At 39.1% G+C, this 23,938-nt stretch overlaps 1 protein-coding gene across 1 annotated transcript in view; it reads left to right on the top strand.

Annotated features, from left to right (window-relative positions):
* Positions 1 to 23,651, top strand: part of RAD18 (RAD18 E3 ubiquitin protein ligase) — a 113,363-nt gene extending 89,712 nt beyond the window's left edge. Inside the window, exons 12-13 of the mRNA XM_025885248.2 lie at positions 12,664 to 12,726; positions 22,222 to 23,651. Of these exons, the coding sequence (XP_025741033.1) occupies positions 12,664 to 12,726; positions 22,222 to 22,324 (166 nt within the window). The 3' untranslated portion in view covers positions 22,325 to 23,651. The remainder of the gene's footprint in view (positions 1 to 12,663; positions 12,727 to 22,221) is intronic.
* Positions 23,652 to 23,938: the final 287 nt, after the last annotated feature.

The following is a 23,938-nucleotide window of genomic DNA, read 5'->3' as shown; positions in this document are numbered from 1 at the left end:
CCCATCTCTAGTTGAGCATAATTTTTTTTTTTTCTGTCATGTTAGCTATGTGTCCTTCTCTTAAAATGGGTGGCAAATGGGAGCCACATCGTTGGAGTAGGAGATTAGAGACAAGCAAGGCTAAAGCTTCCAGTGTGGTACAGGTTGAACTCATGGCTAGTTTACTATAAACTCAGAGGGATACATACAGAGCTATTTATAGATCTGTGTAAGGAAGTGAGCTAATATACAAACATGTATTTCCTTGCCCTGTCAGCTGCCAGGGCCAAGAAGCAAGCTCACTGCAGCTGGAATCAGCACACCTAGTGCTCTGATCTTGGTTTCTCATAACATTCCCCAGAAGTAGGAACTACTGCTTCTTGGAGAAATAGCTGATTCCAGGGCTGGGGCAGGAAGCAAGACAATGCTGGAGAAAGTGTTAGAAAAAGAGAGAGAGAGAGAAAAATAGAGAGGGGGGAGGGAGGAAGGTGTGGGGAGGGGGTAAGGAGGGGCGAAAGAGAAGAGAAAGGAAGGGAAAAGAAGAGAAAACAAAAACCTGACAGCCACTACCTCAGCCAAGAGATCAAGGTCATCATCCACAGTGATGTTATGTTGATGGCATGTACTCTTGATATGATGTGGTGGGAATGACACTTTATCTCTGTGGTCTTCCTCCCCCAAACTCAATAACCTCAGTCAAATTGTGAGAAAAACATCAGACAAACTCCAGCTGAAGGTCTACAAAATACCTAACCAGCACTCCTCAAACTGTCAGGGTCATCAAACACAAGGAAAGTCTGAGAAACTGTCAGTCTAGAGGAGCCTAAGGAGACCTAATGACTAAATGGAATGTGGTGTCCTGGATAGGATCCTGGAACAACAACAAAAAAGATATTGGTTAGAGATGAAAGAGATATAATTCGAGTGTGGGACTTCAGTTAATAATAATGTATTAATATTGCTTCCTTGGTTGTAATTAATGAATCAGACTATTGTAAGCTGTTAACAGTAGAAGAAATTGAAATGTGGGAACGTTTTGTACTATCTTTACAACTTTTCTGTAAATATAAAACTATTCTAAAATAAAGTTTATTTTAAAAAAGTAATTAGGACATCAAATTGGACACTTTCTGGGTTGTAGTAAGATTAGTTATTGAACTATTCCTTTTTTCCTTTCACTTAACATTATTTGTTACATTTAGTCATATAAGTTAATTAATAAGATCCTGTTTTAATGCATTATATAAAGGTATTATTTTGTGCTATGTTAAAATTTAATCCATAAATGTGGCCTGAGGGAAGAATTCTACTTCCCTCTCCATTTTTTTTAAGTCAGTTTTGCTTTCTTGTACTAATACTTTTATTCAGTAGAATGATTTCCCCTCCAAGGATGTAGCCCAGCCTTTGCATTTCCTCATAAGAAAAGACATGCACAATTTACAATATGCCTCATCCTCTTCAGGTACCATAGTTTTATTAGTGAACATATACTTGTAAAAGTGAGTTCAGTAGTGATCCTCCAAGAACAACGTGAAAGGACAAATAGTTTTATCTTTTCTCCAGTACTCATTGCCAAAGGATATTTGCTGTTCAGTAATAAGGTTTACTTTTACTCTCAGGGCAGTTCATGTTAGTCCCTTTTGCAAGAAGTTTTTGTTATGCATTTTTGTTGGGTAATCTGAGGAGCTTCTTTAGAGTAACTTTGTTGTTTTATAATAAGTTCTTGATTTTTCGCCCTTCTGAGTCAATCTCAGGTGGCAGATATTTTCATTTGTTTTTACCAAATTCATGAACTGCCATGATACAGAGATCCTCTGTAAAATTACTTTGAGCCCTTTAATTTCCTATATCAGGAGAGAGTTTTTAAATTGTCATTACTTGTGTATCTAAAATGCTTATAGAAACTGGCAATTCCTCCCAGGTTCCATATTTACCAAGTGATACCTTTATTGTCATAGCTTGGAGCAGTGTCTGATCATCACCCCAAGATTTTGGTACTATGACTGTAACATTGAGAGTTTTGGTTGGCATGACAAGGTAATACTTGCATAAAGTTGACATTTTTAAAGTGTTGTTTTCCTTTTTTAGTTTTCAGACATTTCATAAACTATATATGAATTTTTGTTCCATATGCTTCTGAATATATTTAGCTTGATATGTAAAACTGAGATATATTCGTGACTGGTTCAGAATTCAGTTTTTCATTAAAAAAAAAAAAAGGAGTAGCTGAGTGTATTTTTCAGAATGCTTTGAGAAGAGCAAGTATGAGACCTTGAAGGAACTACCAGTTTCTTCTAAAACGTTAGTAGGCATGCAGTCACTATTTTGGATTAACTCTCCCAGACCCCCGACTGTGGACAGCCAAGTAAGAGTTTTCTGTAGTTAAAAAAACAAATAAAAAAATTCAAAATCAGAGTCCTGTTCTGGTGAATGAATTTGGATGGAACAGAAGTATATAATTTATATATCATGCTTTTGGAATTTTGTATTTTTAGTCTGTTGATCTAGTTTATAATTTGTTACAGTCACCTCGGAAGTTAAAATCAGAGCTTTTCCCCCCTGCCTTCTCATTTCACACTACCTTTGCTTTTACATCAGAGGAACAGATATATGAGGTCTCCTTGGAGACCTTCAGAACCTGGGGAAAAGACACATTAGGGTAGAACACAAACGTTTTCAAGTTTGAAGGTAACACAAGAAGTCACTAAATAGAGTAACTTTATACCACAGGTAAGGAAATGGAGGCCTGGACAGGTTAGGGGACTTATCCAAAGTCAGTGGATAAAGTGGAAGCCAGTAATTCTCAGCCCAGTTATTTCCCCGATGACAACGCTAGTTGCAGTAGGACTTTTGTCTTAGGCACCATTGCTTCCTTTGCTAGTAGCATTTTAATGGAATTGTTCAAAATATCAGTTAGATATAGAATAATCATATGTTCTGATTTCCCTGTGATAGGCTGGTTTCCATTTCTTGTCCTGGCGTCATTATTAATAGCACACTATATTACTCCTCCAGAGTGTCTGGGTTTAGATGATAGATTGTACGGTTGCCTTGTTAGGACATGCAGCGTTAATTTGCACATGTTCTCTGTTCTCTTTATTCCCACACAAACAGTCACATTCTGGAACATGGGTACATATAAAATTGCTGATTTTGCTTCCTCCTTTGATTTTACCACATGAGTAGTGCACATTGTTCTTGTATCTCAGAGAGATTTGAGTGTTAAAGCATAACAGGCCTCAAGTGCAGAAGCCTTTTTGTAAAGGTAATTCTACAGAAGTCAGTTATGGAAGCCTTTAATATTGCATTAATGTGTGCTGTAGTAGGCTTCTCTTGTCCTAGTAAGCACATTTTATTAGAGCCATTTAGAATGTGTTATTGGAGTATGGGTAATAGTACAAATACAAAATTAAGAGTATGTATCAGAACATTAAAATTTGGTGTAAGTACAGTTTTGGAGGGATAATTCTTATGCAGTAGATCATTTAGTGAAGCACTTCACTTCATTTTATTGGGAACTGAGTCACAGGAGGTTCTGTGTCCACTGCCTAAAATCCAGCAATATAAGGTAGTTTTCAAATTCCTCTCCTCCTCCTATCATGAGACGAGTTTTATGGCCTGAACTTTGACTTAATATTGGATTTCTGTGGTTTTCGTGATTGGTATTGGCCAGGCTTCCCACATTTGCACAGTTGAATGTGCCTTCTCAGGGTGGACGGGTGGATAGATGATGTAGAAGTTGGCGTGGCTCTGCAGAAGACATGCTAGCTAGTCTCAGTATGAGCTTCATATCCAGTCCCTTGGTCCCTGTTATCAAAGAAATTTATAATCAGATGAAAGCTTCTTAAGTTGTAGAGGAAATTTTCATGTTTGCAATGTTGCTTGTCTTTTAGTTTATTTCTCTTTATGGAGCTAAATTTCATAACCTGTTACCATGACCTTGTTATCTTTCAGTATTTTTTTTTATTTGTATCAGTCATTATACTGCTGACAATGTAAAGAATAAAAACAAAATGAAGCATCATGATTTTGCCCCCCTGCCATTTAACTTGAGAGTTTGATTCAGTATCTAGTTATAGCAGTGAGAATTTTGCTAATTAGAAAAATTTTCCCTTACATTAGACTCTCAGAGTTGATGTCTTCTTTTGTTTCTTAAGTTTGTAAGTAAAACATAAGCATACATATTTAATTGTATTTTGAAATTGAATTTTTCCAGACAGCCAAGAGGATTCCAACATTTGGAATTAACCTAATGTCCTTTTATTTCTCTTTCTTAAAAAAACCAACACACAGTACTTTTCTTCACTTTTTATAAAAATTTAAAGAGATTGACCTAAAGGTCTGCTTCTCTCTTTAATACAGTGTTTCCTAACCCTTCTTCTTGGCACACAGAAAATGGTAGTATTTGTGTGTCATGAAGAGATGATGCTGGAGGCCAGAGGTGCCTGCCATGGCCTTCAAAATTATTTTGGCTCCTTTGCATCTGCATATAAACTTTAAAATCAGCTTGTCAATTTCCATAACAAGAAAGGAATTTTGGTTGAGATTCAGTTGAATCTGTAGATCACTTTAGAGAACAAATGATTTATTAATATTGTTCTGATCTGATACGGTTTTTTTATATGTTTTAAAAGGATGACTCCAGATGTTGTGAGAATGGATGGGGGGTGGTGGCTGAAGGTGAAGCTTTTGTAGCAATCCATTCTACGGTTTGTGGTGGGGTGTATCTGCATATGAGTGAAGATAGAAATAGGTGGGATTGGGGATATATTTTGGAGGTAGGAGCTGCAGAATTTGGAGATGGTTTGTATATGGTGAGCAAGGAAAAGCTCAGCATCAAGGATGAATCCTAAATTTTTGTCTTTAGCAACTGGGTGAATAGTTTTAGCAATTTAGTCCTTAGTAAGCATCTGATCAAGGCATGACCAGCAAGTCTGCCTGATGGCTTTTCTTTTCTTTTCTTTTTTTTTTTTTTAAGATTTTATCTATTTATTTGACAGAGAGAGACACACCGAGAGAGGGATCACAAGCAGGGGGAGTGGGAGAGGGAGAAGCAGGCTTCCCGCCGAGCAGGGAGCCGGATGCGGGCTGATCCCAGGACCCTGGGATCACGACCTGAGCCGAAGGCAGACGCCTAATGACTGAGCCACCCAGGCGCCCCGGCTTTTATTTTCTTAATGTAGCTAACTAAGACAGGTTCATCAGCTGAGAGTGGGGGTAGGGTGGTGAATAGGCGATTTGGGAAGGTATGAGTCCTTTTGAGAATGGGAAGCAGAACATGCCAGGTAAGTATTGTAGGATTGCCTGGTAGCAAGGATTGTCCATTTCAGATTTGCGGTCAAGAATTTTAAATGAGATTAGTTAGCAGATAAAATCAGATAAATAGATGTTTTGTTTGGTTTTGGTTTTTTTCTGCCATGTTTAGTTGCTGATGTACAGCTCAGAGTGGTAGTCAATTTTGGTTAGCCAGAGTTCCTGCATTAATTATAGAGGATAGTGTGGCATACTAGAAAGAATCAGACAAATTTGATATTGAATTGCAACCAGAAAAATTAAGATAAATATAACAATGCTTGGAATTCTTTCTCATCAACCAAGAAAATGTCAAATATGTAGCTTTAAAGAAATAATGTTCAACTTCGGTATATAACTTAATAGAAATGTTTTGACAATGAAAGAACACATGCTAATACTTTTTCTTAACATATATAGAGAGAGGCTTAATAGTACCTTTTAAAAAAATATTCAGGAGTAGATAGTCTTTTTGAGCATCTAGAGACTGATAAGGAAAGGACCCACAAACCCAGGAGAAAGTCATGAACAGAGATGGTTTGGTGAAAGAGAAATACAAATTAAATCCAATTCTCACCTGGTAGGTTGGCAAAAAATCTTAACATTTGCTTGCATCCTCTGCTGTAAGGCTGTGGGGAAACAGACACTCTCATTTATTACTGGCTGGTGCTACATAATACCATTTCTAAGGAGAGGAATCTGATGAGATCAACCAAAAGTACTATTGTTTTGCCTTTTAGCCAGTATTCGATTAATTTGTCCTCCAGATTCCACCTGCACATATACACAGTGACTTACACACAAGGTTATTCATTGTTTACATAATAACAAAAGCCTAGAAACTACTCAAGTATTTATCATTGGGGCTGGTTGATTAAACTACAGCCATACAATGAATAACTGTGTGGTTGTTCAAAAGGACAATCTCTGTGTGCTTGATGACAGAGAGAGTTCCAGGATAGATTTGTAAGTGAAAAGACCATTGTTCAAAACAGCATAGATAGTATGTGGTTTCCTTTCCGAAAGGGGGTAGGGGATAGTGTAACACCAGAAGAATAAACAGACTAATAAGTGATTACATTTTGGAGACAAGGGGGGAATGGGTTGGCAGGGGAGTGAGGAGAGTGTGAGACTTCTCAGTGTACATCTTTTTATGTCATTTTGATTTTGAACCCTGTAAATATCTTAATCTACTTTAAACAGAAAATAGTCTGTACTCTTTAAAATAAAGTTTTGTGGACACCTGGGTGGCTCAGTCAGTTAAGTGTCTGCCTTTGACTCAGGTCATGATCCCAGGGTCCTGGGATCAAGTCTTGCGTTGGGCTCCCTGCTCCGCTGGGAGTCTGCTTCTCCCTCTACCTGCTGCTCCTCCTGCTTGTGCTCTCTTGCTCTCTCTCTCTCTCTCTCTCTGTCAAATAAATAAATAAAATCTTAAAGTTTTGGAAATCATTGTTATCGTCAATGTTATTATAAATTGGTTAATGAAGTTTGATGATGCAGGCAGTAAGGTAAGACAAAGATATTAATAAGATTTTATAATTTAGGGGACATTGGCATTATTTGAAAAATTGCTTAATAAGTTTATGTTTCTGGTCAAGAGAAGACAGTATCTAAAGAAAACATCAAAGTAAACAATAATGTAAGTTATGTTACTATAAATCAGTGATACCTTGTATTTTTAAAAATTCATGGTTGCTTTTGGAAGGTTGACATTACATTTGGTTTTTTAACTTCTAAGAATGTGACATTTATTGAATTTAATGTTGCCACCACAAAATCTTTTTCTACTAATATACATTACTGTTTGTACTTTATTATAGCATTTTTTTCTGGGAACATTTATAAACTTCAAAATACCTCTGAAAGCTAAATGGTTCACCGTGTTTCAGGTGGTGATTTTTATTTGTTGAAATTTTTAGAGAAATGTGGGGACATAGAATAGTTCTGTCACATCTTTTGTGTTTTCAAAAGAGCTTAAACTAGGTGATAAATGAGCTTACTGTCCTTTGGATGAATGCAACATTGTGCTGGGGGGGAATGTATCCTCCCCTAAGATATTATGACATCAAGTCCTTGAAATGTATGTGTGTCTGTGAGATCCCCATACCTAGCAGGCAGGTGTTTGTGGAAGTTCATCTCAGTCATGGTTTTCTGACTCTAGAATGGTTCTGGGCATGTGGCCGATTGTTGGATTAATTTCCTTGGGCTTCACTTGGCCTGTTGATAAAATGGAAGGATAGTTTTTTGCCGGGTTAACCTCCCTGGGTGATTCTAAAAAACAAATGAGATGATTATATATTGTGAATGCTATGTAAATTGAACATAACCTTAGTTTTAGGTAAGGTTTGCTTCATCTCTTCTTAAGGATTTACCAAGTTTTACTTGATAAAAAAGTTCTTGTTCTTGTATCTGAAGCTAGCTTCATTTTATATTTTTCTAGATGTAATGGAGAGCAGTGAAACTCTTAGCTCTGCTTTATCCATGAGCCTTGTTGATGGTTGTCTGATAAACCTTATTGATGAGTGTATAGGAGGAAGTAGTATTTTTTAACTCTCGTAGATTAATAGCATTTTTCATTCTGCAACTATTTGAAGCAGCACAGTGTGGTAAAAAGAAGATGAGCTTTGCATTCATATCTCTGTTTTTTGTTTTTTGTTTTTTTTTGTTTTTTACTTACCTTAATGTCTCTGATCCTTTGTCCATCTGTGGGGATAAAACCTAGGCTGCTTATATGAATTAAAGCTAATGCACATTTGGTGAATTATTACAGTGGTTTGTAGAAGTAGTTGCTCAAAAAATGATTATTTTTGTCATTGTCAACATTGAATGATTTCTTGTTGAACATAGGATGTTTACTATTCTAACATTTTAGTGTTAGCCTGCTGCTAACATATTAGGCATATAAGCTGCTACTTATCCTGTAGAATAAGAACAAATTACTAAAAAGAAGGGTTTGAGGAAGGATTCATGGGAGCCGGTAGCATTTAGTTGAATACCATTGTCTGGTGGCACTGTGTGCTCTCCATCAGTCCTCCAGTGGTCTATCCTTAAGGAGTTTTTTGGTTTTGTTTTTGCTTTTGATATACTCAAGCACTCTCAGGTTAATGCCACAATTATGAGAAGAGTTGGGCTTGTGGGGGAGGCTGGTGGAGTAACTATTAGATAATAGAAAACTCCCACTTGGAAATAATCTTTAATCCACAGGACTTTTTATAGCAGATGTTGCATTTTTTCTACCCCATGGTACCTTGTGTACCTGCCATGCTGGATAAATAACAAGTTCTGATGAATTTGCACTCTGGTGTCATAGAAACAGTGGAAATCAAAGGTTAAAATAGAGCACATAGTGATCAATTTTCCTAGCGCAAATGGAAGCATAGTGCTGAGGCAGTTATTCATGTAATTCAGACCCAGATTTGTTATATGAAAATGGAAGCATTATTTATTGAACACTTACTATGTGCTAAGCTCTGTGCTAACCATTCTGTGTGTTATATTGATTAATCTTTAAAATATCCCCATGAACTACATGTGTTACCATCCTGACCTTACCCGTGAGAATATTAAGACTTGGAAAGACTAAGTAACTTGCCCAGTATTACATATTAAGCGACAGAAACAGCACTGAAACTCGACTCTGTTTGACACTAAAATCTGTGATTTCTTATCCTCTGAGTAGTCTTATCAGTCATACCATTGTGAGAGGTGTTAGGGATCTTTTCAGCTTTCGTGGTAAAATTTTGACTAGTAAGATGAAATAAGATACTGCAAAAGAAATATTCAAAAAGTGCTTTCCTTTGCCTGTTAAAATGTTGTGCTACTGCTTTTGGTGAGAGAATAACAACAGTAAAACATTATAGAAAGACCAGTTAGGCCCAAGCCCAACAAACCAAAAAGAGTTTAGCTTACAGTTCTGAAAGTTTGAGCTGAAAATAAAGGTTAAATGGTATGAAAATTAAGTGTGGGTGTTCTAAATAGATCTACTAGAATCTTCCTGAACAGAGGTTGGGAATTCCATAGAATTCAAGATTAATATTTTTGTCGGTGAGTCCTTCTCACGTGTATTTAATCTATAGAATAATTTCTGCTCTAGCCTGGACTAATGGTAACATCAGAGAGCACAGTTTAAACACCCTATACAGAGACCTTTGACTTTCATGTACCTGACCTCATATTCATCCAGCTTCTTAAAACATGGTCTACCAGAATGTGCAAACCCAAATAAGAGAGGAGCTGAAATTTACGCTGACACAGTTCTTGTCTGAGAATGAAAAGCTACAACTGTGTAGGCTCGTATATGTTCTGACCCCGTGTATACCTGAGTGAGTGATTTATTTTCTCCTGTGGAGGATTTTTTAGATGTCTTGAAAGTATATGAAAGGAATTTTTGATCTCCAAGGCATAGTATTCAAAAATATTAATTACTTCTATCCACAAGGAAGAGATCTGTGAGTAATACTATTGTGCCCAGTTGTCTGTTTGTAAAATCCCTTTTGTGAAACTGTATGTATAATTTTGGGAAGGCGGTTTTTAAATAGAATATCACCTGGTGAATGCATTACTTTGAAAAGGAACCAACAAGTCTCTCTGCTGTTTTAATTGTACTAGCGTCAACTCTTAGTTGTTTTTTTGGGGGAGGGGTGAGGGCCAGAGGAAGAGGGAGAGAGAGAATCTTAAGCAGGCGCCACACCCAGCACGGAGGCTGACCTGGGGCTTGATCTCATAACTCTGAGATCATGACCTTAGCTGAAATCAAGAATCTGAGGCTCAACTGACTGAGCCATCCAGGCACCCCAACTTTCAGTTTCTTAGTGGTGACTAGAATCGGAGTAGCAGATATAGCAGATAATCCTGAAACATCGCTGTAGGTAAAGTTCAGACCTTCCAAAGTGTATGTCATTCAGGTCAGTGACTAAGCTGGGGTGGAAAGGAAGGAAAGGTGGTGAGAACTGAGGAAGTCGGGAGCTGGGCAGCATGTCTGGTCAGGGGTATTGAAGTCACAGAGCAAGAGGAGATTGCAGACCATTTTTGAGAAGTGTTTTTTGTGAACCTCCTCTACCATCTGTTTTCACTGAGGTAGTGTAGCAAAAACCGCTTAGGTTTATGTCACTAATGTACCGCAAATATTTTCCTTTAACAAATCAGTGATTTCTACTGGTGATTTGAAAACCCCTAGGTAAACTGACCACAGGACTACTAGGTTAGTTGACAGGCCTAGCTGTCCTGCTTACTTAGCTAGAACAGGAGGGATGCTTTGTAACCTTCCTGTTTAAAAAAAAAAAAATTGTATGTGTGTGTTGGGGGTGTTGGCAAAAAGCACACTTTATTTCTTCTAGCCCTGTGACACCTACCAGGACCCAGAGCTGCATGACCACCCTTTAACCTCCATTCCCTTAGCTCATGGATTCTTGATAGGAGCTCCCTAGTGGATGGAACTTGGTTCTTGGCAGCGAGGAGGCTGGATGACCAAAACACACACACATAAACAAAAAACCAACCTACTCTGTGTATAAAGCATATATATATACACAGACACACACATACAATATATAAACAGGTACACATTATGCTTCAGTATTAAAATCTCATGGAAGGGCAATTATGAAAAAAGAAAAAGCCTAAAAAAGCTCCTTAGGTGGGAAATGATAAGGAAAAGGGTTGAGAAACACTGCCTTAGCTCTGTCCAGGAAAAGAAGAGTGGGTGATGGTATCAGACAGGAGAGAGAAGAGAAAAAAAAGTTACATTAAAACAATTTCAGTTTGGGGGTGCCTGGGTGGCTCATCTATTAAACATCTGCCTTCGGCTCAGGTCATGATCCCAGAGTCCCAAGATCGAGTCCTGGGTCGGGCTCCCTGCTCGGCAGGGAGCCTGCTTCTCCCTCTGACACCCCCCCCCCCCCCCCATGCTCTCTCTCTCTCATTCTCTCTCTCTTTCAAATAAATAAATCAAATCTAAAAAAAAAAAAAAAAAAGGAATTCTCTTTAGACATAATAAAGAGTGTCTCACAAATGTAGGTACTACTGTTTTTTCACTGTCCAGCATGTGCCACTGTAATGAATAAAATATAGACTAAAAGTATTACTAATTTTATAATACTTTGTTATGTATTTTCTCAAGCCACCAATACTAAACGTATGAGGATCCTTATCCTGAAATGCCTAAGAACCACTGAGCTAGCTATATTGGAGGGTCACTACATGGAATTGCCCCACACAGGCCGTTATACATGTGAACCATAGTCAGAAGGGCTCCTGCATGTAGCTCCTTGAGAGGCTTGGAATTTGGGCAGTACCCCTTGAGAAAAATATTTGGCACAGAGCAGTGTTGATTGATGGTTGTGGCTTGTTTTCATGTACCACAGGCAAACATTGCTTCAAAGTGATTTGTCAGTAACTGTTGAGAATGATTCATTGGCACTTTATGTCTCCATAATTTTTAGACTTTCGTTATCTGAGTATCATTAGAAGATGATTGGCACAGACATAGCCAGTCCTGTTGTTTCTCATCCAGGAGAAAGTTATTCCATTTTTTTAGCCTTCTCCACCCTGCGGTAGTGACTCCTATTTCTGAGTTGTCTCATGTAATGCCCTTCACATTCTTTTTCTTGGATGCCTAAAGAAATGCTTTTTTTGCTATTGATGTACATCTTTTTTTTCTTTTCATTTGGTAAGAATTTATTTGGGTAAGAACAAGATGCTAAAAGCCTTGGAACACTTCTTTCTTTTAAAGAAATAATATATGCCCTCTATGACCTTATTTTACCCTGTACCCTGAGCAGATAGACCAAAGATTATGCAACGCTTTAAGCCAAGTTGCATTTTAACGAATTCCATTATTAGCACAGTTGAAATTAATTAAATTTTACTTTACTTTGGTTACAAAGGGACTAAAAGCCACTTAGGAACTTAATGTCTCTTTATGAATCTCATTAGTAGAGTGCAGTTTTTAAAACACAGTTTGATCTTTGGTTGCCATGGGAGATTAAAAAGGCTTGCGACTATATTGTATTTGTATGCAGGTTTTATGTTGACAGATTTGTTTAAGCTTTAATGATTTTTTATTATTGCTAGTTTATTGTTTTTTATACCTTTATTGAAATTGATATATAAAAAACTGCAAATATTTAAAACACACAGTTTGATGAGTTTTGATACATGTATACAGCTATGAAATCATCTTCACAATCAAGATGATGAACGTATCCACTCCCACAGTTTCCTTGTGCCACTTTGTAATCTCTCCTTGCCCACCCCCTGCCCCTGCAGGTAATCACTGGTCTGTTAGTTTGCTTTCTGTCACTAGAGATTAGTTTGCATTTTCTAGAATTTCATATAAATGGAACCATATGGTCTTTTTATTGTCTGACAATATTGATGTACATGTCGTTTTAGTTCCAGTTCAGACATCATAAGAGATCTTTTAGAAGAAGAGGAAGCCTGGGAAGCATCACATAGGTGAGTTCTCATCATCAAGAAATAAGTGTGTACTTTGAGAAATTATAATTCCATGCTGTTGATTTTCAAACAAAAGAGTATTTGTGCTTTCTGATTTAAGAAGGTAATAATTCACACATATTAAGGTAAAGATTTCCAGTTTACTACTTGTTTGTTTCTATACATTTTTGCTTAGAAAGGGAATCCTACTGTAATAACTCTGATTACTTGTCAGAAGTTGTTTTTCTAAAGACAGATTGTTCCAGTGAGAAATTAACAGTTTAGCCGTAAGCACTGTGCTCAGAGTGTTTATAAACTTTGAGTCCTTTCCTAGATGTTCCCAGTCAAAAGTGTTTAGTGTAGAATAAATGCGTTTTGACTCCTTCTCCGGTTAGCATTTAGGAATCTGTTCTGGGAAATTAGAGTGGTGGAGGGGACCTATTCCAGGTCCTGTTGTAGGTAAGGAGGAAAGGAACGATGCCAAAGAATATTACATTCTCAGTCTCCACTTGCAGGAGTGACCTGCAGTACAATGGGGAAGCTTTGTTCCACTGTAATTTTGTGATTACACTTCAGTGGGCCCTCCAAACTGCCTAGTTTTACTGTTTCTGTGGTCATTTCTTTGTCTGGTTCTTCACAAGGATTATTTGAAACCTCACCTCTTTCCAGTGGCTGCACCCCCAGCTGGAGACCTTTTCTCTTCCTTTGTAGAGAAAATAGAAGCCATTATGTGGGAGTCCTCATCTTTCCAACACCAAATGTATAAATGTGCCTATATGTATACATATTTTATTCCTCATTTTATAATTGCCTCCTTTTATAATAAAGGGATGTCTTATCAGAGGCTAATTCCTCCTCCCTCATTCCTACCCATTTGTCAGGAACCTTCTTTGTCTGGCAACCTCTCCCTTTCAGCTGTATCTTTGTCATTAGGTTTTCAGCCTGCTTAAATCTTTCTTTCTTAAAACCAGCCAAGCAACAAATAACACCTCATTCAGTCTCTCCTCTCACTCCATCTCATCCTGCAGCCACTGTTTTATCTTTCCTTCCTTTCTTAATGGATGGTCTCTACCTGCATTTTCCACTTCCTTATCTCCTTACTCTTCCACATTCTCAGCCAGTTCCATCATTCATCTGAAATCATTTTCACTAAGGTCATCAAAGAACTCCATGTTGCTAAATCCATAGTCAAAACCTTCATTGCCTTAGCAGATTTGATACTGTTGACCTCTTCACCTTTTTTAAAGCCTCTTTGAGGCTCGAAGAGGTAAATTTCCATCCCAAGTTCACTCTGCAGTAAGTGGTAAGTGATGGAGCTAAGATTGTAACCAATGTGCCAAAAGTCAGCTCTTTGGACCATTAAGCTGTATACTATCTTTACAAAGAAGGAGAAGTTTACTGTGCTGAGATTTTGTAGTTTCATAGCTGAATCACTGGGAGAATGGGAAGTGTGCTGTATCCAGGGAAAGCATTATGAGGAGGTTTATCAGGCCAATGAGATATTTGGTGGTTCAAACAGTAATGTTTTATGAAAGTTTGAGATTTTGGCTGCATTACTCTCACCTACGCATTATTTAACTTTGCATTTTGGGAAAGAAGGCCACTGCTTAGCTAACTATTTCCTCTTGTACCAGGAATCATCCTGTTCATGCTGAACTAAACCTGACACCAATGGCTATGACACATTGTAGCCAGAGTTCCTGCACCCAAGCCCATTCTCAATAATGATGGCCTCCAAAAGTCATCATTATAAGAAAGCACTTAGAAGACCAAGGACATTGATTGATCCTCATAGATAATAAATGTTACAGCTAGAAGGACCTAAGTGTTCATCTCATCTAATCCCTTCATGTTATAGAGAAGGAAGCTGGACTTCAGAGTGGTAAATTGAGCAGGTCAAGGTCCACAGCTAGTTAGTGACACTGCCAAGATCAGAATCCAGGTCTCCTGACTTCAGCTGAGCATAGAACAGTTCAAACAAGCTTATGCCATAATGTGGCTTTAGAGGCAGAATCAGGAAAAGCCTCCATAGCTTTACTTTTAAACAAAAATTGGCAGTTCTATACCTTAAGCTTATAGGCATGTTTTGTCGTACCACAAGTGGCATATTTGAGATGTTAGTCCTAGAACATACTATTTCAGTTCCAATGGAATTAGATTCCATTTAAGAGAATGGAATCTAAATTCCATAATTCTCTTTCTCAATTCCATAAATGATTGAGAGGTTCTGTTAGCAACATAGTGCTCCATATAAAGCAATATTTTCATAAGCAGCAAAAAACCAAAAACTATTTTCTACAGACTGGCCTTGGGTTCTTATGTCTATAAATACTGGTTCATCTTACTGTTTTGACCTATAAAATATATTTACATCAAACAGGATGAAAACAGTAAGAGAAATGGTCCTGGTATATCATTTCACATTTCTAGGTTTCAATTTGTTTAATATATAAAATGTGAGGAAAATCTGTCTGCCCCAGAGAGTCTAAGTCCCTTCTCTCCAGAGCTGCTGGGCCTCCGCTGTCCCCTGTCTCAGTGAATGGAGTATGGTAGTCTGCCCCACTGTTCAAGCCAGACACCTAGGAATCATTTTCAACCTCTCACTCGCCCTGACCTCTCAGTCAGTCAGCTGCAAAAGTCGTATAGGTAAGTGGTGCTCAGACCTCAATATGCATCACAGACATCTGAAGGACTTGTTAAAACACAGATTATTGGACTTTACCCAATTCAAAGAGTGATTCAGTAGATTTGGGGTGGGGCCCAATAGTTGCCCCTCTGTGGTATCTCCGTCAGCCCTTTGTGCCACAGCTGGCTACAGGCCCTTTGCTCTTCTCTCTAGCTTTGCTGCAGCAGCCGTCTGTGCCTCTCTGCCTCTAGTCGTTACAGGTCATTCGGCCGGTGAGATATGAAACACACTTTGTTCTTCCTGTTGGACTTTAAAGTCCTTCAGGGACTCGCCAGCATCCAAGGCTCGTACTGTCATGGCCCCAGCCTACCTACTGGCTCATGGAATTTCGTATGCGTGCATCCCCTCTGCACCCCACAATTCCTTGTTTCAGCTAAGCTGAACTACTCACAGTCACCTCAGAGAGTCTTGTTACCTTGCTTCGGTGCCTTTGCTTCTGCCTCAGTTGCCTTTTCCCTTTTCCTCATCTAGGTGGGAATTGTCATTCCTTTCTCCACCATTCCATTCAGAAGCCCCTGAGTCTGCTCCTGCAGCACTCTGCACTTACCACTTGACTGCCTTTCTAGAGAGCATGTGCATTGGACCTTGAATCTTCATGTGTGTAGCATAGTGCCTGGGTGGCCCATAATGGGCACTCAGTAAGTATATGAGTGAGTGAATATGTCAGTCAATGTTTATTAGATCTGAATACACTCATTAGTGGATTCTAGCTGTTAGTGACACAGCTTCTGTGGCTTCAAGAACCTGTGAATGGATAAGGATTGCACTTATGAATTGTTTTAACTCTTCATCTCATAGTGCCTTAAAGAGGAAATTTTAGGAAATAGCTTTCTGTAATATTCTTATAAAATCAGAAAAGAATAATTTTCTCTGTTAATCTGAATTTCATCTTAACCCCATGAGAATTCATTTGCAACACATTTTGTTTACCCATTCAACAGCTGATGGGTGTATTTGGGTTTCCAGATTTGGGGGATTATGAATAAAACTGCTGGAAGGATTTGAGAGCAGTATTGTGTGTGGACATAAGTTTTCATTTTTCTTTGGTAAATACCTAGGAATGGCATCATATGGTAAGTGTATGTTCAGTTGATAAGAAACTGCCCAGCTGTATTCCACCAGCAATATATGAGAGTTCTGGTTGTTCCATATCTTGGCCAGTACTTGGTTATGCTCTTTACTTTTAAAGCCATTTTAATAGAGTTACAGTAGCATTTTTTTTTGTCATTTTAATTTGCATTTCCCTAAGGATTGATGATGTTGAACTTCCTTTCACATGCATATTTGCCATCCCTGTGTCTTTTGTTGAAGTGCTTCCTCAAATTTTCTGCCCCTTTATAAATTGGGTGGTTTTTTACTTTTGAGATTTATGAGTTCTTTATCAGAAACATGTTTTGCAAATATTTTCTTCCACTTTATGGCTTGCCTTTTCATTTTCTTGATAGAGTTTTTCAAAGAGCAATTTTAAATTTTGATGAAATCTGATTTATCAATTTTTTCTTTTCTTTTACATATGGTGCTTTTTTGTGTCCTTTCTAGGAAATCTTTACCTAACCCAATGGTTTTCCGTTATGTTCTAGAAGTTTTAGGGTTTACATTTAAGTCTATAATCTATTTCAAGTTGATTTTTATAAATGGTGCACAGTATGGATTGAAGTTCAATTTTTCTCTTCTACATGTAGGATAACTTTGGTACCTTAATCAAAAATCAATTGGATATATATGTGTGGGTCTATTTCAGGAATCATTGTTTTGCCCTATTGATCTATATGTTTGCCTTTTCACCAATAACACACACTGTCTTCATTACTGCAGCTTTTTTTTTAGTATATGTGCTGCTGAAGCGAGCACCATTACTGCAGCTTTATAATGTTATGAAATCAGCTAGTATGAGGCCTCTAACTTTCCTTTTCCAGTTTACATCAGAGTTCATTTTTTGTATTTTATAGTGTATGGGTCTTAACAAATGTATAATGACATGTATCCACCATTATGGTATACAGAATAGTTTCCCTGCCCTAAAAATCCTTTATGTTCCACCTGTTCATCTCTCCTCTCCAAGTTCCTGACAACCACTGATTTTTTTCTGTCTTTATAGTTTTATTTTTTCTAGAATGTCATTTAGTTGGAATCTTACAGTATGTAGCCTTCTCAAATTGTCTCCTTTCACTTAGTAATATTCATTTAAGATTGCCCCATGTCTTTTTGAGGTTTGATAGCTCACTTCTTTTTAGTGCTGAATAATATTCCATTGTCTGGAGTCTTATAGTTCATTTATCCATTCACCTAATGAAGGACATCTTGGTTGCTTCCAGGTTTTGGCAATTATGATTAAAGTGATATATATACATATATATAATATATATAATAATATAATAATATATATATATATAATATTCTAATTAAAAACAAAGTGCAGGATTTTGTGTGGAAATAAGTTTTCAGTGCCCTTGGGGAAGTACCAAGGAGTACAGTTGCTGGATTGTATGGTCAGACTATATTTAATTTTGTAAGAAACTGCCAAACTTTGTTCCAGAATGGCTGTGCCATTTTGCATTCCCACTGGCAGTGAATGAGAATTTTTCTTGCTCTACATCCTCACCAGCATTTGGTGTTGTCAGTAAATTTTTCCTTTTTAGAATTGTTTTGGCTATTCTGGTTTTGTTGATTAGAATTGGAGCTGAGGGGTGCTTGGGTGGCTCGCTCAGTTAAGCAACTGACTCTTGGTTTCAGCTCAGGTTGTGATCTCAGGGTCATGAGATTAAGCCCCGTGTTGGTCCCTGTGCTTAACATTGAGTCCACTTTGGGATTCTTGCTCCCTCTCCCTCTGCCCCTCCCCCCCGTTCTCTCTCTCTCAAATAATAAATAAATCTTAAAAAAAAGAAGAAGAAGTGGAGTTGAGGTTCCCCTGTCCCTAAAGGAGATGAAAGGCTATCTGTACCAGTCTGGATGTGCTTCTGAACTTTGGGAAGGTATTTTATGGTTCTGTTGGATATAGGTACCAGATTCACCATCCTACCCTGTCCTGTGGGGAAAGGAAGCACCTGAATTGACTTTATGGGGTTTGGGTAAGGTTCACAATCGGGAAGGGAAGCTAATGTGACCTTGTAGATGGGGCCCATTGGGCTAATTCATTGTACTTTTGTTTTTAAATTTGGATGTGTTTAGGAATTGATGTGTTATATACTCCTAATTCCACCTCCAATAAGTGCCAGAGCAAATTCTCTGATAGGGAAGAGCCACACGTAGAGAAGTGCTAATACCCTTGAGGTCCCACAACCCTAATGACCCCTTAGAGCTACAAGTCGTAAGACTAATGATTTTCCTGATTGGAGTCTCTGAGAAAGGGAGGCAACCTCCACCTAGAGGTAACCTGTGGGATTTTGGACTTGTGACCAGCCTAGCATAGCTACCAGTTACACCCCTTTTGAAAAATAGCTGTTTGCTTGCTACTAGGTTCTTGTCAAACTGAATGGCCTGATCCATGGAGGCTCTTATGGACTGCATTGTGTCCTCTAAAATTCATAAGCTGAAGCCCTAACCTCCAATGTGACTATATTTGGAGATGGAGCCTTTAAAGAGGCAATTAAGGTTAAACAGGTCATAAAAGTGGTTATGAAGGCCACAGATTGGCAGATCCCCTGCTTTGAGGCTGCAAACCTGAAGGGTGCTGAGTGAACCATCTGGGTCACTCATGTACATATCCATAATGGGCTGATGGTCAAGGGATTCACTGGACTTTTTATCCTCCCTACAATCTACGGGCATCTAATATTATTGAATGTTGGAATGGCCTCCTTTAAAATTATCAACTCCCTCATCTTCTGGTCCACATATCTTAGTAAGGAAGTTTGGTCACTGAACGCTGCTGTCCCCAGAACTGAATCTTCTCCTTTTGGCCACTTTCTGGGTAACGATTAGTACAGAAAGGGTTTTGCGGTTATATATTTACCTATTTCAGAAACCCAGGGTTCCTTCTTAATTATTCCTGGGCATGATGCTTGTTTCTTTCTCCTAACAGCAACCGTATACTGGCCAGATTGGTACACCCTCTGGGTAGCGGCTTGGCCAAGAGGGGTCCTAGAGGTTCACACTTAATTCTGATTCACCTTGTTGGATTCACTTGCTGGACTGATATGGTTCTAGGTCAGGGATCAGCAAACTATGGCCCATAGGCCAAATCTGGCCTGCTGTCTGTTTGTTAATAAAGTTTTATTGGAACATAGCCACACACATTTGTTTTTCTGCTGGCTGCGGTTCTTCTCACCATTACAACAGAATTGAGTAGTTGCGACAGACTGTATGGCCCTCAGAGCCCAAAATATCTAGTCCTTTACACAAAGAGTTTGCCAACTGTCCTAAATCAAAAGGCTAGTGACAACTTGGCTGAGTACACTACTCACTGAGTCTTCTTACTATGGCCCACCTGCTTCAAAGTGGGGAAAATAAGGGTGCCTGGGTGGCTCAGTCGTTGAGCGTCTGCCTTTGGCTCAGGTCGTGATCCCAGGGTCCTGGGATTGAGCCCCGCATTGGGCTCTCTGCTCGGCGGGAGCCTGCTTCTCCCTCTCCCACTCCCCCTGCTTGTGTTCCCTCTCTCACTGTGTCTCTCTCTCTGTCAAATAAATAAAAAAATCTTAAAAAAAAAAAAGTGGGGAACATAATGAGTCTCTGAAAAGGTTAATAAAAATGCCCTTACCCTCTCACATCTGACTCTTCTGGGTCAAAGGACTGGGTGTGAGTAGAGGATGATTAAAGAAAAGGTAAAGTTACAGCTGATAAAAAGGAACATGTGATTTTGTGGAGGTGGAGAAAGCAACAGTGCTGACAGTGGGGGAGGAACCTCTTAGACTCTGGGAGGTACAGAGAGGGAGAGACAGTAACGATCTTTGTCTTTCAGAGCCACCCCTGGAGCCGTCTGTCCATGTATGTCCTCCAGCTTATCCCTAGAGCCTTTACCATATTAATCATAGTTATTTAAAGTTTTAGTCTGATGGTTCCAACATGTGGGTCATTCTGTCTGTATCTCTTGGTTACTTTATATCTCGACAATGGACATTTTATTTGGTTTTTCTTCTTTGTGCATTGTGCATTTTGTGTGGATGCTAGACATCCTAAGAAGGGCCATAGATACGGAGGTAAAAATAGACTTTGTGCCTGGAAACGGGCATGCTGCTTCTTCTCTTAGGCCATTAGTGTGGGGAGTTGACCCAGGTTGGAATTTCCTGGTTCCTAACATGACCTTCAGTGTATCAGAGGCATCAAGTTCGTCAACCAGTGGGCTGCTTCTACCTTGTGCTTAGTGTGGGGGCTGGATTGTGGGAAGCTTTTGTTCAATGATTTTGTTCTCATTTACCTTTCAGCCTTGTCTGCATGCCTGCATCCCAGAGGGCCATCTCTCCATGTCCTGACCTCTCCCTCAGCAGTTTAGTGCTACTGCCTATTACTTGGTGCTTGGCTCCTGGTAGGAGCCTGCTGGGGCTCTATGTTATCTTGTTCCAGCTGTGGTCTTGGGCAGGCCCTGTATGCCTGGATCTTGGGGGTGGAGCTTTCTCTGCCCACCTCTCCCCCGCTCCCATGGTAGTCAGAATGCCTTGCCCAAGCCTTTGCTTGGTATTGTTTTGAGATCATCAGCCCAAGATGATTTTCTGCCCTTCCTCCAGAGGTAGAGGTTTTTATTTCTACCATTTCCCCAGCAGCAAAGAATCTTTGCCAGTGTTCTTGCAAATGATTTCTTATTCTTCCCATTCAAGCAGACTTCCCATTCAGGCATTCTGCCCCTCCTCCAGAGATAGTAGATCTTTGCCTGATTCCCATGGGCCAGTGAGTTTCTCTCAGCAGCTGAAAGCTCTTACTTCATAGGAGAGAACAGTCCCAGGAAGACGTAGGACTTTCTGCCTGTTCCCTGTCACCCCCATTCACCAGCTTTATCCTGTGCCACCAAAGTGGGCTTTCCTCAGTTTCCCCACCCTGCTCCCAGTCTTTCTTACGAGCACTTGACTTGAGGCTCCTGGAAAAGAGCTTGCCAGTGCATGTGGCTTCTCCTTGTGTCAGGAGCCTTCGGTACTAGCCCATAGTTCAGAATTCATTAAAATGTTAGCTCATGTCCTCTTACCTGGTTGTACAACAGCCACCTTTTCCAGTTCTGTGTCAAAAGTGAGAGAATTTGGGGGTGCCTGGGTGGCTCAGTCGTTAAGCGTCTGTTTTCGGCTCAGGTCGTGATCCCCCAGGGTCCTGGGATCGAGCCCCCCATCTGGCTCCCTGCTTGGTGGAAGGCCTGCTTCTCCCTCTCCCACTCCCCCTGCTTGTGTTCCCTCTCTCGCTGTCTTGCTCTGTCAAATAAATAAAATCTTTTAAAAAAAAAAAAGTGAGAATTTGTGTGGTCCACCTCTCTTTGGGGGGGCTTATCTTTCTTTGGAATTTTGTTTTCCTGCCTTACAACCTGAGCTCTCAGGATCAAGAGAATGATTTTGTTAGACACTGACTTTGTCTTGTTGTTAGGATACCAGCACCTTTTTTTTTTTTTTTTGCAGTTTTCTTCATGTTAAGCAAAGCATAAAGCTATTTTAGATTTTGATTCAGAAGAAAGGGATTCAGTTTCTGCTTCTGTCACTTATGGCCTGTAATCTTTGCTTAGTCACTGTTTTCTCAGTTACAGAATGTGTATAATAATAACAGTAATGATAATTATTATAGACTTGCCAGTGGAGTAGAGAACTGTTTGGAGGTTTAAATGAAATAGTACATGTGAAAGCGCTTGTCAGCTAGAAGCTGCTGTAGAATAATTATGATCATTGTTTTCTGAGATGCTGTTTCCTTTTTTCTGTTTTCAGAAATGATCTTCAAGATGCAGAAATGAGTCCAAGACAGAATCGTCGTACAAGATCAGTGGAGGGTGCTGAGATTGAGCCGAGCAATAAGCGGAATAGGAATTAGTGAGGGCTTTGCTGACTTATCCAGTATGGTGATTGGAGTGTGGCACTTTGGGTTGCCACACAGACTTCATATTCATAAATGCCCAAGTGAAGGTGTTGACTTCTCAATATGATGGTTAGCTGATTTTCATACTTTTTGCCTTTTTTGGGAAAAATAAGTTCTGAAACATCTTCGCTTGGTCAGTTATCCCCTGTCTCTAAAGCATCTCTCTCTAAAAATATTGACAGCCACACGTCTGCCAACTTTGCAGAGTACACAGACGTCTTGACAAAGAGTTTTGTTTCTGAATTTCAGGATATCCTTAAGACATTCTCCTCTTCCATGTAGAAACTAACTTGAGAAAAGGATTCTTTTCATCCTCTCTGTCACAAGGAGCAGCTGAGGAGTTAAGAGCCTTTGTATTTATGGAAAGGCAGGTTGTCATAAAATCACCTCTTTGGTGCGTGTCAGCCCCAGATGCCCAGATGCCAGCATGCCTGTCACAGCAGTTACGTGATGGTCATTGCCCGAGTTTAATGTAGTCATTTGTCACTTGGAGTAGGATGTTTGTATCGAAACTAAAAGTCACAAACACTAACTTTGAAACATTGGCATATTCTTTGGAAATGGCACTTCAAAATGATATTAGTCTTTTTTTTTTTCACTTGGGTAAATCAAATCTTTACCACTCTGATTCCCAGCTATTAAACAAAAAGTATGCAATAAATGAATTTTTGTAAATGAAGAGACTGTATCAATTTAAAATAATGCCCTGGATATAATATCTTATGAATAGTTGAGTATAAGCTACAAATCACTGGAAAGACTTGGTCAGAAATTGTCTCTGTGCAAAATGTCCATCAGTTCCCAGTTCTTCCAGAGTTCCTAACGCCGCTCTTCAGCCTCTCAGAGTCAGCCCTCTCCCTGCGTGCCCCCACATCACTCCCAGCCCAAACACATCAGCTTTCAAATAACATGACAGCACACGCGCCAATGTTAAGACAACAAATTTATGGATGTGCCAGAGAGGCGTTTGTGACTTCCCCTTTCCAAAGAATGTCTCCATTGACTTTGGCTTTTTGGTATGCTTTGGGTTTCTGGATAATGTGTGGAGTCTCATTATGACTTAGAGTTCAGCGCTTGCACTCTTAAAAGGCCATTTGTTTTCTTTTTGAGTTCCCTGAGCTTCAGATGGTTATGTAAGAATTTGTCATAGTCATTTCATGTGCTAAATTATGAGTGGTGCATTCAGGAAACTAGAAGTAGCACCACTCACTGATTCTATCAAAGGATCTGATGTGAGGTAAGTGAGCAATATCAAGCAAAATAAAGTTTAACATTGATGTGATATTTACGTCACTGAATTGCCAGAAATTATGCTAAAATGAAAACTGTTTCATTAAAAAGTGCACAGCCTACTATAAATTAAACTGGAAGTAATTACCACTTTAATTGCAGCTGTAAAAAACAAAATCCAAGTAAGTAAATATGAAGATCTAATTGGCTTTATTCAAGGATTCATGAATCAGGCAGCATCCCATCTACAAGTAGAAAGGATCACCAAGTTGCCATACAAAATGGATGGTTTTTAAAGGCAGAAACAGGGTTGGAAGGAAGGACGGAAGTCATTAGCAA

This window comes from Callorhinus ursinus, unplaced genomic scaffold (genome assembly GCF_003265705.2).
Source record: "Callorhinus ursinus isolate GAN/ISIS: 27379988/994484 unplaced genomic scaffold, GSC_fseal_2.0 scaffold15, whole genome shotgun sequence".
NCBI classification, from domain to species: domain Eukaryota; kingdom Metazoa; phylum Chordata; class Mammalia; order Carnivora; family Otariidae; genus Callorhinus; species Callorhinus ursinus.
Note: the sequence above shows the minus strand (reverse complement) of the source record. Positions and strands in the feature narration are given on the sequence as shown.